The sequence below is a fragment of the Phlebotomus papatasi genome, chromosome 3 (genome assembly GCF_024763615.1).
Source record: "Phlebotomus papatasi isolate M1 chromosome 3, Ppap_2.1, whole genome shotgun sequence".
In the NCBI taxonomy this organism is placed as follows: Eukaryota; Metazoa; Arthropoda; class Insecta; order Diptera; family Psychodidae; genus Phlebotomus; species Phlebotomus papatasi.
The window spans coordinates 82,690,251-82,708,132 of NC_077224.1; the positions used below are offsets into that span (position 1 = coordinate 82,690,251).

General features: G+C 35.6%; 2 protein-coding genes across 5 annotated transcripts in view; one reads left to right on the forward strand and one right to left on the reverse strand.

The window, feature by feature from the left end:
* LOC129806068 (protein spire) overlaps positions 1 to 17,882 on the forward strand; it is a 79,493-nt gene that overhangs the window by 44,813 nt on the left and 16,798 nt on the right. For all 4 annotated transcript variants that reach the window (XM_055854389.1, XM_055854391.1, XM_055854390.1 and 1 more), the window contains 2 exons: positions 5,425 to 5,536; positions 6,019 to 6,133. In XM_055854389.1, the coding sequence (XP_055710364.1) occupies positions 5,425 to 5,536; positions 6,019 to 6,133 (227 nt within the window). The remainder of the gene's footprint in view (positions 1 to 5,424; positions 5,537 to 6,018; positions 6,134 to 17,882) is intronic.
* Positions 966 to 3,630, reverse strand: LOC129806069 (jerky protein homolog-like). Its single transcript, XM_055854394.1, has 2 exons — positions 2,705 to 3,630; positions 966 to 2,638 (listed from the first exon to the last, which is right to left on the reverse strand). The coding sequence occupies exons 1-2, from the start codon at positions 3,263 to 3,265 to the stop codon at positions 1,310 to 1,312; spliced, it is 1,890 nt and encodes a 629-aa protein (XP_055710369.1). The 5' UTR covers positions 3,266 to 3,630; the 3' UTR covers positions 966 to 1,309.

Below are 17,882 nucleotides of genomic sequence, written 5' to 3' on the forward strand. Positions count from 1 at the left end.
TGGACAGGGAATACCACTTTGATAATTTTGCATTACAGAGAGTATCATTTCGTAAATTTTGCATTGTAGGGAATACCACTTCATAAATTTCACTTTATGGGGAGTACCAGCTTGAAAATGTTAGTTAAAAGGAAAACCAACATCTAAATTCAACAATTAGGGAATACCACTTTGTAAATTTTACTTGATATGGAATACCACATTGTGGGTTTAGTAATCCCAGCGAATACCAAGAGGTTAACACAATTTTCTAGCTCACTCTTAATGTTAGCAAAATTTTATTAAATTTCATCAGATTTCATGGTCTTTTAATGCAAATTCTGAAGAGGATATGACTTTTTTCATGATTTGCGGGTGGAGCTTATTCACTTTATTACTATCTACCTGTAAAACTTTTTAATATTAAGCCGTTCCATAATGAATATCTGGTTTTGCATGATTTTTAATATTTATAAAGTTTAATTTGTTATGTTGTCGCCATTTTGACCGTCTATCGCAACTGTCGTAGAATTCCTTGTTTCTATCTTTAAAAAAATGATACAACTGATTTTTATAGCCTTTTTATGATAGATTTAATAATGTTGCCAAAGGCGTTTTGTGGAATGAGGTAGAGATTTGTGATGCGATGGAACGATTTATTAAACCTTCCCAATTGTGAGAGCTTTTGGCAAGTCGCCAATGATTTGTGTGGTCCTGCGTTATCCTGATAGAACACAATCCCCTTCTTATTGAGGTATACTGGTCGCTTCTGCTTGATGGCTCTCGTGGCTCTCTTTAATCGCTTTTAGGTTGTTCAGCAACTATTATTGAACGATTGCCTTCCAATCTAACCAAAGACACAAAAAAGCTTCCTGGCTGACAAACCTGACCACCAAATTCAAGAGAACAGTTTTATTGCATGATTGAAGCTTTTCTGCGAAACTTTTCTAGGTTATGTGAGACTAATCGGTTCCGCGGGTAAAGTAGGGTCATGTGTGGTATTACGGGACACTTTTTAGAACTCCCAAGTTTGAAACAGCTTAACGACTTCAAAAATTATTTTTTCCTCTGTTGATATAAATATTTATGTTCTTTATTCTATCCAGAATAAGATTCTTACCGAAAAATAATGAAAAATGCAACATTTTATATACAAAATAGTAAAAAAATGTAACAGAGTAAAAGTAGTGTATTTCTGGACAATGTTTGTATTATGGGACAAGTAAATGTGGCTATTTCGGGACAAGCCATATTTGTGTGTATTATTCTGTATTTAGACAACTGAAGCGAATTTGATAAAAAGGAAAGTAATTTTTATTATTAAATAATTTTATTTCATGTTTTTTTTCAATTTTGGTTTCTTATTTTTTTGTTCTTCTTCTTTGATCTTTCTTTTTATCTCCCTTTGCACCTTCCTTTGCTCCTTCTCTTCAATCAATTGTTTCTTTTTATTTTCTTTTTCCTCTAGAGTGGCGATATTTTGATCACTGGTTAATATAGACGGCTCTTGTGACACGTTTTTCTTTTTTGGCAAATCTTTCGGAGAATATAAATAATTCTTCAAAAAACATTCCACTGATAATGGTTCCGAAAAAGCAGGATCTCCATGAGGACTGGTGGACTGATGTGGGGCAGGCTGGTTAACTTCAGAAACATTTGCTACCTCTTCTAAGTGTCCATCAGAATTATCGAGGTTCCAAACTGTTGGCTCTGCATCCCAAATCACAATTGGAACATCATTGATGTCCACAAACGATTCATTTTTGTCACAAGTTGAATCAATTTCGGGAGATCTTGCTTTCTCATACAAACGCTTCGCGTTTTGCCATAATTTAAACAAGCCTTCTTGCTCTACGGGACCATCCCATAAATTACTTTCGTCACATTTAGTGAAACTCTCTAGCGTGGTCGGTGAAAGATGAGCTCCAAAAAATCGAAGAGCAGCTGCATAGTCATCGGCAGGCAGGATTAGATCTTCATTGACATCATTTTGGGCCGTTTGGATAACTGTTGTATTTTCAGATGATTCATTTTTGTCCCGAAACCTTTCCTTCTTTATGGCGTCTGGATTAAAAGGTAGTAATCCACATCCCCTGAATCCATTCTCTGCAATGACTTCCAGATTTAAAGCCTTCAAGGCTTCGAATAGAACTTTTGGGACTGATCTTCGTTTCAACTTTACCCAATCATTTGCCATCATCCACTTGCACAAAGCTTTACGCCATGCAATTTTAAGTGGGGCAAAAAATGCAGTGTCCAGGGGCTGCATCAAGTGGGTTGCATTGGGATAGAGTCGAATTAACTCTATTCCTTTCTCTTTGCAAAATTTGCTGACTTCCAGGGTGATATGCGATGAATGCCCATCTAGATAAAGCACCACTGGTAGTTCAATCCTTTGCTTCTTCAGCCAAGGGTAAAAATGATTGGCGATGTACTCAAAGAACAGACTGCTCGTCATCCACCCTGAATCGCTTTTTCCGGACAACCATCCATCGACATTATTTTCCGCGATGTCTCGAGTAAATTTTTTAATAGGATGGACTACCATGGGTGGTGGTAGTTCTCCTGATGCAGAAACAGTAAAAAGTACTGTCACACATTCTTTTTCTTCAGAAGTAATAATTTTCCCCGCCACACGATCACCTCTTCTTACCAAAACCTGCAAAATAGGATACAATATCTTATAAATATCATTCTATCTTCCTTGTATATTTTTGTTACAAACCTTTTCACCTTTAGGCGCCAAGAAGAAACCACTCTCGTCGCAATTAAACACGCGATTGGGAGGAAGATCTTTAAGATTATTTTGTGTCAAGTAATCCCCTACATGGCTAAACCAATTCCTCACATTTTCATGAGTAACGCTGGCTCTGCGCATGGTATACCTTTCAGGAATACGGCGACTTAATTCTGGATGTCGTTTCATAAAGCCTCTGAACCATTCATGCCCTGGTCTTCCATTGCTGAATTTATTGGGTATCTTGAAATGCTTGCACGTCAATTCAACGCTGTCCAATACTTGATCTTTGGTTATTGGATGCCATCGATCAGAGCAATCCAAGATCCATTTCACCAACTCCTGCTCCTGCCCAGGAGTGAGAGTTGTGGGTGGACCATTGCGGCACTGTACAGGAAACTTGCCTGTCAATTTATTGAAAATCGTAGTTTTTGGCACATTGAATTGTTTCGCTGCTTCTCTTACAGACTTTCCGCTCCTGAATGCTTTTAGAGCCTTCTCCACATCATCCTGAGTATACTGTTTACGTTTTACAGGCTTCCCTGGCATCTGAAATTCAAGAAAAATAGGAAATTATGTAAAGATTTTTCGTGTCCCATAACATAACCAATTGGTCACTTTTGTAAATTCGCTTTTTTCACTAAAAATTTTAATAAATTTCACTGAACCTGATTGCTTACCTTCGACTAGAAGGTCCAAACTTCACTCTTTCATAAAAATTTTGTTTAAATTTCACTTTTAAAGTGGCTTAAATCGAAAAAAAACTAAGCACTGTTTGTGTTGACATCTGCAAAATTGACCACACTGAAGGTTTTGTAAAAAGTGAAATGTGACACTCACAATTTTCGCGCGTATTTCACACTTTAAATTAAATTAAATTTAAGAAATTATAGGTTCATCCGATACGTAAAGAGTTTAATATTTAAAATAGAACTTAAAAATAATAAGAAAACAAATATTTATATGGTTTTCAGCGATATATTTTTGATGTGTCCCATAACACCTACAATGTGTCCCGTAAAGCACGTTGTCCAGTAATACCACACGTTACCCTACATGCCGCTATTATGAATCCGAAAAGACTGGGTACACAATGGGCTTTGTCGCTTAGGATTAACTCTCTTAGAATTTAGGAAGAGAGCTAATGTGCCTTCCGATGGTACGCTCTCAACAGATTGTCAATTGATCCTATGCTGTGAATATGTCAACAGGGGATCTCAGTGGAGCAAGAGACAAGACCGATGGCTCTTGGGCGGATAGATCTCCGGTTTGACTCACATAGTGTTGTGAGTTCGAGTCCCTCCTGGTGCAAAGATCTCAATTTCTTCGGTAACCGTTGAATTTTTGGGCCCTGCTCTACGTTTTCCATCATGCTGCCTCATTCATGCGGTAGAATTGCCTGGTCCACTTCCTAGAGACAGAGGAGATAGGAACCAGCGACTTCCGGATATACCTTTTCCGGGATCACTACTCGGCACTCCGCCTGGCCATTGAGTTATTATTATTATTAATCGTGTAGAGGCCTAAAATCAAGTTTGTCTTGCCCAAAAACGGGCCCCGTCAATGGCAAGCGGACTTGCCGATATGAAATCCCCTGATGATGATTTAAAACACGGATTATGACCTATGTTTGGATTTATTCAATTTTAACTTCACACGACGTTTCGAAGATGCTTGTCTCCTTCTTCAGGTCTACAAATATTGTATAGGAACAATTTAAAAACATTAAATAGCAAAGATTTTAAATCATCATCAAGTATAACTAACTGACTGTATCATCCCAATATCAAATCCCCTGTTTCGCGTGGAGCAGGAGACAGCGAACAAACACAGAAGTAGGGGGTGGTTTGGATCACCCCACAGTCACAAAGTCCATGTCTTTCAGTTTTGGTCACCACCAGGAGGAAGGTCTTCCCTTAATTCGACAAAATTTGGTGGAAAGACTTCCTTCCACAGATTGAGTCTGGCCTCTGTGGAGATTGGTTAAGTAGTTTGACAGAGTGGCAAAAGCTCCTGCAAGACTTCAGCCTTGCTCTTGGTTTTTTGTGACCATGGAGAAGATGCTTTGGTTCAGAAAGAACCTTGGACATCTCTCTGCTGGAGATGATTTGTCTCCTAACCCGTGGTGGAGCAATTCCTGCTAAGGGATAGTGTTTGTCCACTGGCGTGCCCTTTAGGCACCCTGTTACCGTACGGGCGGCATCGTTAAGAGCGACGTCAACTTGCGTAGTTCCAATTTTTACACGTCTACATTACTAAAACCCGTAAAAATTAAATAAAGAAGTTTTTTGGTAAAAAGGAAAGACAGAGGCTTCTTATTCTTGGGCAAGGGTGTCTTTAGTAAACGTTCTCAGGGTACCCCTTCACTCTCAGGGAACGTAACAATTAATCTTGCGATGTGATTCACAGATGGTTTCACCTTTTACTAAGAATAATGTCACAATAGAACGAAATCTAGCTTAATAAAGCTTACTTTGATGAATATGGAATACCAAGCTATGCGAAATGTCAGAAATGCATTTGCAACTAACTTCATAACATTTCAAAGGCGCTTCAGAGTTGCCAGATTCAAATTCCTTTTTGTATCCTATCTGGTTTGAGCTCCACCTAGCGTAAAATTTAGCAAATAAAATATGGAACGGCCTAATAAAATTGTTTATTGTAAATTGTAAATTCAAGTAAATTTCATGGAATAATAACTTTTGCAGAAAGTACAACTTAAGAAAAGTAATGGTTAATGGAGACATTCCGCAGCGTGTAAAAAAGGATGCCCATGCAGTTATTTTGGAATTTATACGATCGAGGCCACCACTGAAGAAGGTGAGAATTTAATTTCCCAATTTTTTTTTATTGTTATATGTTGAAAAAACAAAATCCTTCCTCATAATGTCTCAATCTAATTTTGTTATCGTGTTTGGTTGAAAATAAAATAGAATCATGTTTATTTTCTCTTATCAGTGAGAAAAGGTATAAGAAGAGTCAGTTTTAATGAGTCTAATGGAAAGAGTGATAAATAGAAACCTTCGCAAGGTCGATTAGATGTGCCTTTTGTGTAATGATCTATCATTAGAGTTGCGGTGAGATATTACACAAGAGAAAAGAATGAGTGTTATTTGCGTCACATATTGCATATGATTAAGAAAAATGAAAGAGGGCCTACATTTAGATATGGAATTTTTTCTTTCGACAAATAATTGATAAAGGAATGTGTTTAATTGTTGACGAAACTTGTAAAAATGTTGACCTAATTTTTGGTTACATTTGTCTTCAAATATTCTTTTTTGTTGTATTTATTTTTGTAGGCCTCTGAAAGGAAATTGCCACCACTTAAGGCAAAGCCAACACCAAGAGATCAACTTTTGGACTCAATACGAAAAGGTCGAGTTCTGAAGCCAATTCCACGACACAAATCAAGACGTGAGTTTCACTTCTATATTTCTATTAGTTACTTTTTTTTCTATATAGTCTAGTGCTTTTTTTTGTGTTAGAGGGTGTAGAATTTAATAAATAATTTGCAGCTAGGGAATTGCGCAAGAAGATTCAGATGATTGTTGAGAAAAGATTGTAAGAGCCCCAAATTCAATGATGTCAATCATCGTGATCGGGGCAAAAAAAAAGAAAGAGAACTTCTCTATGCTCGATGATGAATAAGAAAGAATATTGAGGCTCAATGCGAAATATGTACCACACCTCTTACAAGTGAGATTCACCTTTCCCAAAGACATGCAATTGAAAGTCAATTTGGTACGTTGATTCTTCCAAAGGTATTGGGGTCTTTCTGCACCATTTGGTATCAATTTTGTGGGGCATCAGAAACAGGTTGCTGCAGTGTATTCTTTATGTTTGCATTTTTGTCTGATCTCACATGTTCTTCGCATGATGTATGTGTATGTCAATAAAAAGGAGTAAAGTATCGTGACATCAATAATGAGACACTCTCAGCATATTATGTCTGATGAAAAGCTCAAATGAAGAATTCTTTTAGTATTCTTTTGCTTTGAAAAGACATTTCACGTAAATTAAAACCGGAATTTCATTATTGTTGCGATATAAAAAATAATGAATTTTGCAAAGAAACGGGTGGTTAAGTGAACAATACTTTGCGGAATGCTCGATGACTTCCCAAGTGGAACCGCATTACTAGCGGCACGACATATAGGTCATGAATACGTCACTGTAACGTCCTTAAAACTACGTCAAAAGAATGACTAAAATTTTACTAGTTTGACAGAAATCAAGATGATGTCAGTTTAATGTCGAAATGCCGACGTCACGATGACAACTCTCAGTTCGATCCTTGATCGCAGCGCGTTCGGTGAATAATTGGAAAACGGGGGTAATATGATAACTTCTTTTCAATAGTATCGATTCTGAAAAATTCAAACGATAGCTGTACTTTTTACAGATGATACATCAGTGTTTATCAACAGTCACATTCTATTAAGAATGTCACAATAAATGACTTAACAATGCATAAAAAGTCATCATTCACTTCAAGGGGGTGCCATTAGCTCTGAAAAATGCTACCGATTTTAGTGTAAACTTTTCCCTGTTTTTGTGCACATTTCACAAGATATCTCCAAAACTACGTAGGTTGCCAATTTGTAGTTTTCGGTTGCCCATTCAGTATTAAGTTGGCTTTTATTTTGTATTTATATTGTTTGCTAATTCATTCTACACTGACAGAAAACAGCTAATAAACCCAAAAGTTTTTCCGGCACGCTGGAAACATATGGGAAACATAGGAAATGTCATGCCGCTGATTCACTTAATCTACGAGATACAGATTTGTCGATACTATCGATTCGATAGTATCAAAAAGTTATCACTCCATCCCAGTTTTCCACCGTGCTTCACCGTGCTCTCACATATTAAGATTAAGAAAGAAAGAAAAGAAAGGAGTTTCATATTGAAGCGCCCCAAATCACCCCCGGACTCCCGGAACGCGAAAAAACCCTTAAACGAAGCACTTACGATACACAGTGGTGGTGGTCCTCTGTGCTAGCTCCTTGCACACATGATGTACACTGGCGAAGCTCTCCAGACTTACTGAAGAAGGCGCACTGTCGTGCCGAAAGCTTTGGCGAAAAGAAACATTGTTGTTTGGTCTCTGAAAGGATCAGAATCCCTGACGCACCCTCAAGCAGGTCATCTCCCTATTGAATTAAGATTCTGCTGTTCGTGTTAATTATTTTCTGTACAATATCACAGACAGGCAATTCGAACAATTTTCCATACATGCCAACTGTGATTCGGTCAGTTTTCGAGCGATTTAATGACTGACAACTTTGTACGCTGTGATCACATGCGAAAGGGAGCAAGACATAACACTTGCTATCTCTCTTTGCCATTCTCCTACTTCATATAAACATTTTTACTTTTTGATATTTCCGCAAGGTGGCCGAATTCTTTTCTGTTTGAATTTTGAAGTGCATGATTGTCAAACACGTCCGTCTTCATTTGTTGTGAGAAAAACATAAAGCATTTATGCTTACTATTCTTATTCCTTTATTTAATCACTCTATGTTCGTGAGTAACTCTTTTCCCAGCTTTTTAGTAGGATATTTCATGAATTTTCCTCATCTTGTGCGGAAATGTTAGTGTGAAAATTCGAAATAGAGTTTGAATTCTTCGAAGATTAACAACTTTTTGTGCAAATAGCTAGTTACATTACCTTTTAGTTGGAGAATCAAATTCCACTTGTGTGTGCACCCATTGGGACATTTCTAATTAATTGAATGGGCGCAATACTCGCGTAATAAAAAAGTATTAACAGCGTTGTTCTCACATGTTTTCCTTAACACAGTCTTTTCACAATATTGACAAACGTTTGGCCAAGTACAACATTGCCAACATTACTAATGTTGTCAATATTCTGCTAAGAATTAGTCCTACTGCTTTCAGGAATATGGCAAATTGCAGTTAACCCGAATTCCGACTACGTCAGACATACTTTCCTACTTCAGACTTAATAAAATTTGATTCTGTACAATTGAGAAGTAAAAATATGAAAAACGGTTGGCAAAAAAATCAAGTTTAATGAGTAGTCAATTAAGAACTTTATGCCTCCACCTTTAAGATCAAGAATATTTCATTAAGCCAAAATTTACATTCCCTTCTTCCTCAACCGTTTTGTATGACTCTATCCCACTTTTTTGCACTTAAAATTGGATTCAAGTAAATTGAATTTGTAGTGATGTTTAAAGGAAGAAGAAGAAGAGTGCGAAAAAGGAGGATAGTCATACATGCAAGGCTTTTAAGAAAGAAACGGATGTAAATTTTGATGTCATGAATTTTTCCTGATCTAAAAGGTGTGTCGGAGCCATTAAAAGCAAGAACATTTTCGTAGAGCTTTTTTTTTTAAATTGAAAATTAAGACGTTTTCATTTTACCTCCAGCCTCCGTCATCTGACGCCGTCTGACGGCAATAAAAACGTCAAAATTCTGTCAAAAAATTTAATAAATTATACACATATTTGTTTTTTCTCTGACAAAAAATTAACATTTTTCTGATCAAGTTTAAATTTTTACTTCCATTTGTGTTTTACCTGAAAATTTTCCTTGTCGCAAGGCGTAGTTTTTATTATTTGGAATAATTGATGCATAATTTTTGTTTCGATTTACGAAAACTTTCTTTTACGTATTTGTCTTTGCAAAGTTATGCCCTAGCGCCCTCGGTCAAATGACAGACCGCGGTAGGTAAGATACTCAACAATGTTTTATTAAAAAAAGAAGAAAAAAATTACAATTTAAACACAAAAAATATATAATGCATATTTTAAGAAATTCATAAAGTTTGACAGTGATATTGTACCGTTTAAATATGTGTTAATTTTAAAATTTTTTAAGACGGTCAATTTGACCGATTTTGGTAGGTTTAGTGTTAACAAAGCAAGAATATTCTAGTTTTGACCACTGAGTAAGGCTTGAAGTCCGAGTCAAAAGTGGAAAAGTCCCAGAAAAATATATGAGTGCCTCGTGAGTCCCCTGGTCAGATTGGCTCGAGTTCCCCGAAATGAGTTACCCTTGGTTTGGATCGTCTCAGACTTTTAATGTTTGTGGTACCAGAGAAATACGGGCTTCCGGTCTAAGGTTTAGCCACATGGCTTAACTTCTCTAATTTCTTATCAAGGACGATCTTTGAGACAATTTTCACTTCGGACTATTATTACACTTAGCACTCGAATTCTTACTTCATGAACAAATCTCCCAAGATTTGGATGACTGTGTCAGGTACATCTGGGCTTAAATCGTCGAGATCACATAAGCCCTCATAGAAACGTCTTTATTGGCTGTACTCTTGTAACCCTAATGAAATGAAAGCTGTTGCGGCTGTTGCCGAGTACCTGTCAAGTTTTCTGCTTAAAGGGGGTTCGGCCTGGGTTCGAGGACTCATAGTTTCTAAAGCTCTAAACAGACACAGGGATCGACTTAGGGATCAGCTCGAAAAATCAGGATTGGTGTCAATACACTCAGGGATCAGCTCAAAATTTAGGATATCAGGCTGAGCTTTTAAATTATTCATGATCATGACATTCATGAGGTCTAGTGAAAGTTATAAGAATTAGCGACATCAGTGCCAGTGGCAAAAATACAAAACTTCCCCTTGAAATTCATAAAGTTTGAAGTACTTAATGAGAAGGTCAGAGTGATATACTAATCCTTGATCCTAAATTCTCAATGTATGATAGCTTGGGCTGATCTTGTACAGCTAAATATTTCGAGCTGAGTATTCTCGAGGATCAGCCTTTATGTATTTTCGGCATATGGTTCAAGGTAACTGCTTCTATCGATCGTTCTTTAAAGGACGTCACTGTAGTTAATTCGATTCCGGGTATAGTGGCCGTATTTCAGCGGGTGTAGTCCGCGAGATTCTCTTGTCTTTCAATTTTGTTATTTCTTCCTCATTTTTTTTGTCTAAATTATTACATTTGTAAGTGGGATTACCCTATTTTTTGTGAATAAAAAAAAATAATAATAATATTAATAATAATAATAATAATAATACTAAGTATTATTATTATTATATAAGGGTAAATGATCCATTAGATATTGAAAAAAAAACCATTTAAAACTTGATTTTTATTTGGGATTTCTTGACATTCGGGAACTGGGCTAAACGTCCAGTCTAAAACTCGTACAAGACGAATTAGATAATCTTACTGGCTAATGTAGCCCCGTTTTTTCTATTTGGTAGCCAAATTGTGTCAGTTTAATTTTGCAAGATACTTTACTCACAAATTAGAAATACTCACGCACAGATCTCATCATATTTAACACGAATTTACTAATGAATCTCTATGATTTTCAATAAAATTGCTAAGCATTGCAACAGCAAAAGTTCCTAAAGTGCTTTTTGACGCATGGCGCTATTGCATTAATGATAAGTTTCTGAGTTTTCGGGAGGTTTCGGAGTTCAATTGGTTTAGTATTTAACTCAGCTTAGATTACCGTAGGAAGGTGATTCTGTACGGTGCTTTTCATTCTAGTAGGGGAAAATACTCTCCCTTCGAACGTTCATGGCTTCGAATAATGTGAATTTTCTTTTATTTTTCTTAAGAAAATTGCACATTTCTATTAAATATTAGTTAGATTATTACCAATTATTGATAATAATGTGATAAATGTGTGTAAGTATCTTAAGAAAATAAAAGAAATTTCACATTATTCGAAGGCATGAACGTTCGAAGGGAGAGTACTTTCCCCTACTTAAGGATGATCTTTACGGTATCTTTAGGTTCCTAATTTCTTTGACTAATTTATATTTGAAAAATGTAATGTTAGTTCGTAATTTCCATCAGCTTGTGTTCTATTTATTGTGCTTTTATACATTAAATAGAACAATTGCTGATTCAAGCGACGTATTTCAACTGATCTCTTATTTTAAGAGTTTCAATTAAAAATACGATAAACTCCAGAATGTAGGCAATTCTGCCCCGAGGTATTCAAAAGATTGAAAGAGTTTATGGAGTTTGTAAACTTCTTGCGGTTCCAAATAAGAAATAGTAACTAACAATCCGTGCACGATTTCTGTTGTCTGTGGATCAAAGAATGTTGCAATGCTAAACCACGGGAATATCACTACAGCAAATGATTCTTCTCAATAACAAATTATGATTGAATTTCGCTTTTATCCTATTCAATCGAAATTAGAGCGGTTTTATAGTTTAGAGTGTTTGTTGTAAAAAGTTTTGTATATAATGTTTTGTTAGATATTGTTTCCTCATCCCAGGTGTATTGACCTCAATTTGCAGCAAACATTCTCTCTTTCATTCGATCTCATATACTCAGTTTCACGATTGAAGTTTCTGGGATGATTGATCTGCTTAGTTGTTGTACCTTTTTGGAGGTGTATTAATTAAGAGGCCGCATAGAATAAAATCTCTTTCACATCGCTGTAAAAATTATCTCTTGTCTTTTGGTGTATATAATAGTACTTACCTGGGGGGCTATTATCTTGGGTAGATTATCCAAAGTGGGGAGAAAATCTCTCATGGTCACTTGTATGAGTCTCTTTTGTGAATGGAATGTTTGAGAAAACTGGTTGTTCCTCTAACGAGAAACTATTTCCTCTCAGACCATCTGAAGAAGTGTGACAAGAAGGTGTCTCGAGTGGATGATATTTCTTTCACGATCAGTCTTGTGGCTTATGGTCAGCGGATTTGTCAGTATTAAGTGGTATTGCAGATATTTCCGATTTCTTAGTGATGATTCATAATTCCCTTCCCGGTGGTCTTCATCTATTAGAAAACGTTTAAGAACGAAATTGATGTGTGCAAAGTGATCGAGTTTTTAAGCGAAAAAAAATGAAAGGTTTCTATCAATTTTTTTCTTTCTCCTCAAAAAAAATTGGACTCAAAATAGAAATTCTAAAAAAGGAAAATAATGAGGAAAGATTCACTTACTTTACGTATGAGTTAAAGGTTCAATTTTTAATGTCAGAGAAAGTGTGTCTCATCGAAGAAGTTCCATGGCTATTTAAATGGATAGTTTTTTCCATCAAACCACTCTTTATCTCTTTGAGCACAACACAATAACCATTACTTCATGTTGAAATTTCGCTTCCGAGATGATGATGCTGCATGAAACAGAGATAAAGAATAAAAAAAACAGACATTTTTTTCCAGTCAGTGTGTTAATGATAAAATTTTTTGCATAAATAAGAAATATGTTTAACTGTTTAAGGGCATGGTGTGTGAATTTATTAAAGAAGTAATGTTTACATTTGATAATCATGTGCAGAGTTATTTTAATGTCTCTCAAATCTGGAACTTTTATTCATCTCGTTACACATTGATGATTTGTTGTTTTGTACATCTTGTGAAATAGAGTTTCATCATGTTCTACTTACCAAATACTAATATCTGTTTGTTGGAGATTGATGTGTTTTAGCAGATGAAGAAGTGACGTAGATGTTTTTTTTTGCAAACTTGTCTAGCAAAAATATGTTTAGCCCATTCGAGGGAGGTACGACTTTTCTCACAAATTAACTTGGGATAGGAAAGGTTTTGCATTGCGGTTTTATGTGAAAATACATTCAAATCAGCAATTACATGCTCTTACATAAAAAGGATCATTAAAAATATTACGTATACTATATAGTAAACTTTTGACCTTAAAGGGCTTAAAATTACTATCTTTAGCTTCAATGTGTTCAATGTAGTTCATTCCTTTATTGAAAGTCAGAAAAAATGAAATAAATAAACGGTAGAAACTGATTGGAAGATTGATGTTCTCAAATACCTTTCACATGAATCCAAATTTGTCTTATTCAAAAGATAAATACATTCTACAGAGCCCTTTAAACATTGACCTTGAAATAATTAAATAAATAATTCAAGGCCATCGATGCGGCATATCTAAAATCTGTACTATTGCTTTTCAAGATACCTATGGCTGACATAATAGAATCAAGGATCAAGTCTTTCGAAAGTATTTATTATCCCTCTAAAATGATTAATAAACAATTTTTATTGTTCCACGCAAAAAACCTAACAACTAACAGACGATACAATAATTTTTGAACAATATAATCAGAACAATTTTAATTGAAGAGAATGCTTCCCGTTTCCAAAGGGAATAGGGAAATATTTTGCATAACGATACGAATATTTACGAATATTAAACGAATTAAGAAGAAGCCAGGAAAACCAAAATCTGAAAGCCAAAATGTTGAAAAAAAATCCTGAATGGTCCTAAATTCAGATTGAGCCAACCAAATCCCGAAAAGCTATAATCCTGAAAAGCCAGTATACCCAAAAACCAAAATTCCGAAAACCCCACAGCATCTTGAATGGTCGAAAATCCAGATTACGCCAACAAAATCCCGAAAAGCCAAAAGTTTTAATAAGCCGTAATCCCGGATGGATCAAAATCCTGAAAAGCCGAAATTCCGAATAGACCAGATTCCCGAATGGACCAAAACCCGGAAAACCACAATTCAGAAAAGCCAAAATCCCAAAAACCAAAATCCTAAAAATCCCAGATCACAACTATTCCAAATTTCTGATTGGGCCAAAATCCCGCAAATCCTAAAATTTCGAATGGGCCAAAATCCTGAAGAGCCAAAAATCCCGGAAAGCTAAAATCCTGAATAGCCCGTATTTCCAAATGAGCCAAAATCCTGAAAAGCTATAATCCTGGAAATCCTGAATCGCGAAAAGCCAAAATCTTGAATGGGCCAAAATCCAGATTGGGCCAACAAAATCCCGAAAAGTCATTATCCTGAAAAACCGAAATTTTTAATGGGTCAAAATCCTAAAAAGCCGAAACTATCCCAAACTATCCCTTATTCCTGATTGGGCCAAAATGCCGAAAACCCCAAAATCCTGAATGGGCCAAAATCCTGAAGAACCAAAAATCCCGAATAGGCCAGAATCCCGAATGGACCAAAATCCCAAAAAGCCACAATTCTGAGAGGCCAAGATCTTGAAAACCAAAAAATTCTGAATGGAATAAAATCCAGATTGGGCCAACAAAATCCCGAAAAGCCAAAATCATAAAAACCCCAAATTCTCAATGGGCCAATATCCCGAATAACCAAATCTTAAAAAGCCAAAATCCCGAATTGATTGAAATCTCGAAAATCCAAAATTTGGGAACTTATTGATTTCACTTCAGTTCAGCCGTTGGCTTGGAACAAGAATTTTGTGTAATCACTATAGTGATTGAAGAAGGGGTTATTCAAACAGACTAAAACCTTAGACTTTCGTTAATAAAACAAAAAAATGAAAAAGAAAAAATAATTGCATTTCCATTCAATTATTTAGCTCAAATTGTGTCCTTGTAAATTCGAATTGTCGCTTTCTTTTTTTTTGGAATTAGTGTTACAAGTTGGACAATTTGCCGGTACAAGTTGGACATGGTTTTTTTTTGATAAATACAGTACAAAATTTGTTTTTAGGCACAAGGAACCAAATTATAAAACTAAAGCATTAAAAAATATACAAATAAAAATGAAGTACTAAATTAATCAAGACAAAAAGCCCTGTCCAAATTGTACCATTGTCCAACTTGTACCACTTTACCCTACATTTTTTAATAAATAATTTAAATTTAAAAGAATAAAGTTTAGAATGGGTTTTATTGTTGAAAAGTATTTGATATAAATAAAACCGGTCAAAAGATTTTTAAATTAACAGAACTTTGCATAATTATCGAAGTTTCTTTAGCTTCAGTTTAGTTTGAAGATTATAAGAATGCAAAAAGTATAAATGGAAATTTAAATATCATCATTTATCATAATTTATCATTTCATTTTGGGGTGACTATCCAACCCTCAAGCATGGTGGATACATGCTTTATTTACTTTAAAATCTGTTACTTGTCTGTGTCTTGGGACCTTCGGATGACCCCCCCCCCACACATAAGTCGACCCAGGGATCTTTTACCCTGGACTTATTCCTTAAAAATGGGTTTTTAAGGTCAAGGGTTAAAAATGCCGTAGAGAGAGTATATCCCAATTGAATGGGGTCTTAGGGCTCATTGGAAAGGTCTTGAATTTTCCGCCAATATTGTTTCGGTTCCAATCGGTTATTAACCGGTAATGAAATGGTTTAAATTTAACAGATAACTAATTTTTATCTGAAATTCAATTAAATGACTCCCAAGGTATTTTTGACAATGTTATGAGTGATTTATGAATCGATGTGAAGAATTTCGGTCCGATGGGGTGTAGCAAGAAGTGACGGAAACACTAGACCTTTCTTGACTTTCGCAATTTTATTCTTTACGACGTTTCGAGGATGAATGTCCTCTTCATCAGGTATCGAATTTTGTTGGGAAAATCACGTACAGGCGGGAAATGGTTACACTTTTCTTGGACTTGGATCACAGATTGCACTTTGAAGTTCACCATTCGACTGATCGACACAGAAACTGTCCACACACAGAAACTGTTCTGTGTCGATCAGTCGAATGGTGAACTTCAAAGTGCAATCTGTGATCCAAGTCCAAGAAAAGTGTAACCATTTCCCGCCTGTACGTGATTTTCCCAACAAAATTCGATACCTGATGAAGAGGACATTCATCCTCGAAACGTCGTAAAGAATAAAATTGCGAAAGTCAAGAAAGGTCTAGTGTTTCCGTCACTTCTTGCTGATTTATGAATCGATTCAAATTGATTGAGAAACGGTAAACGGTAAATGATCCGGAAAGTATTTTTCAGGCATAGCATCCAAGTCATAGGTTCGAGCATTTCGCAAAGCCTGGGACGCTTTGCTACGCTTTTAATTTAAAAACAACTTATATTATTTTGGGGTGGAGATTTAACCCTCATGGTTCGTACATGCTTCACTTACCTTAAAATGATCTTGAAAAGGGATTTTTGGAGAAAGTTTAAGTTTTTCTTTGCTTTGTGGAAATATTTAGTAGGCTTTTTTTTAATTTTCTGAGAAATCTTTATCTTTAATTAGTTTAATTTTAAATGTAAAGAGATAAGCATTTGTCATTAAAAAGCTAATTAATCTTCAGGCATACAATTTTTTAATTTTAACTGTTTTAATTTTGAAAAAAGTCGCTCTAACTAGAATTAGTTTTCTCTTAAAATTAGTAAGATAGTTGTTATAAGGTAAAGTGCCCTCAAGTCGATCGGTAGAGTTATTTATTCAATTTATTTATATTTGCACTAATATTTGGCGTATTATCTAACATTAATAGGTCAATTATTCCATAAATAAATACGAATCCGTGAAAATTTTTATAGAAAACATTCAAATATTGACCACTGGTCGAGTCAAGGAACCGGTCGACTCGGGGCACTTCACCTTATAACATATTTTTTTAGATAATTGTTTAAAAACTGAATCTAGCTGAACAAAATTCGAGGAACGTAAAAACGAAAATACTGCAGCACCACTAGAAGCGGTTCGACGAACTTCGTAGGTTTCATAAACATTGTAGGGCTATCAACTAGCATTTTAGGGTGACTCTTACGTGAAGAAAAGCAGTGTCGTAACATTTTTTCTGATTGCAATTGAAAGTTGAAATAAATTGGCGAAAATAAGCAAAGTGCATTAAGAATTAATGGTTCCTCGAAATTTTAAATTGGCATTTTTATATTAAGAGATTGATTTTTTATTAATTCAGACAAATGTATATATAGATATGTATATGTCCGTGGGCGATGGTTCCGCGCCGTCGCGAATATGCTGAGGAATTGAATGGCCAAGAGTTGTGGTATGGAGAGCAAAAAAGAGAGAGTTCCACGAGTAATTGTCGTAGCCACGGAGTTCAGTTCCTCTTGGTATCTCCAAGAGATTCGTAGTGCTTCAGAGAGTTCTCCATTGTCTCCCCGGGATAGTCCAATTAATTCCAGAAGCTCTATCACATGCGTTTTTTTTTCTTGGTCTCTTGAGAATGCTGTTCTCTAAGATATCTCACCATTTGTGGGTTTAATTGGTGCGACAAATCTAATGTCCGTTAGACGAAAATGTTGCTCCATTTCTTACCTTATTGATAGAAATATTTTGTGTGAGAATTTTTGTGACTTTGTGGCATGAAAGTGCAAGAGAGATTTTAATCTTTTTGCAGAGCAAAGAGAAAGGGCAATCAATTGTTATATCACCATCCATGGGATAACATGAATCATGTGGTGCTTCTCTCTATAGATTTTATAATATAGGTAATATGTATAAATCAGCTGTTTGTAAGCCTACATCCTCCTCAG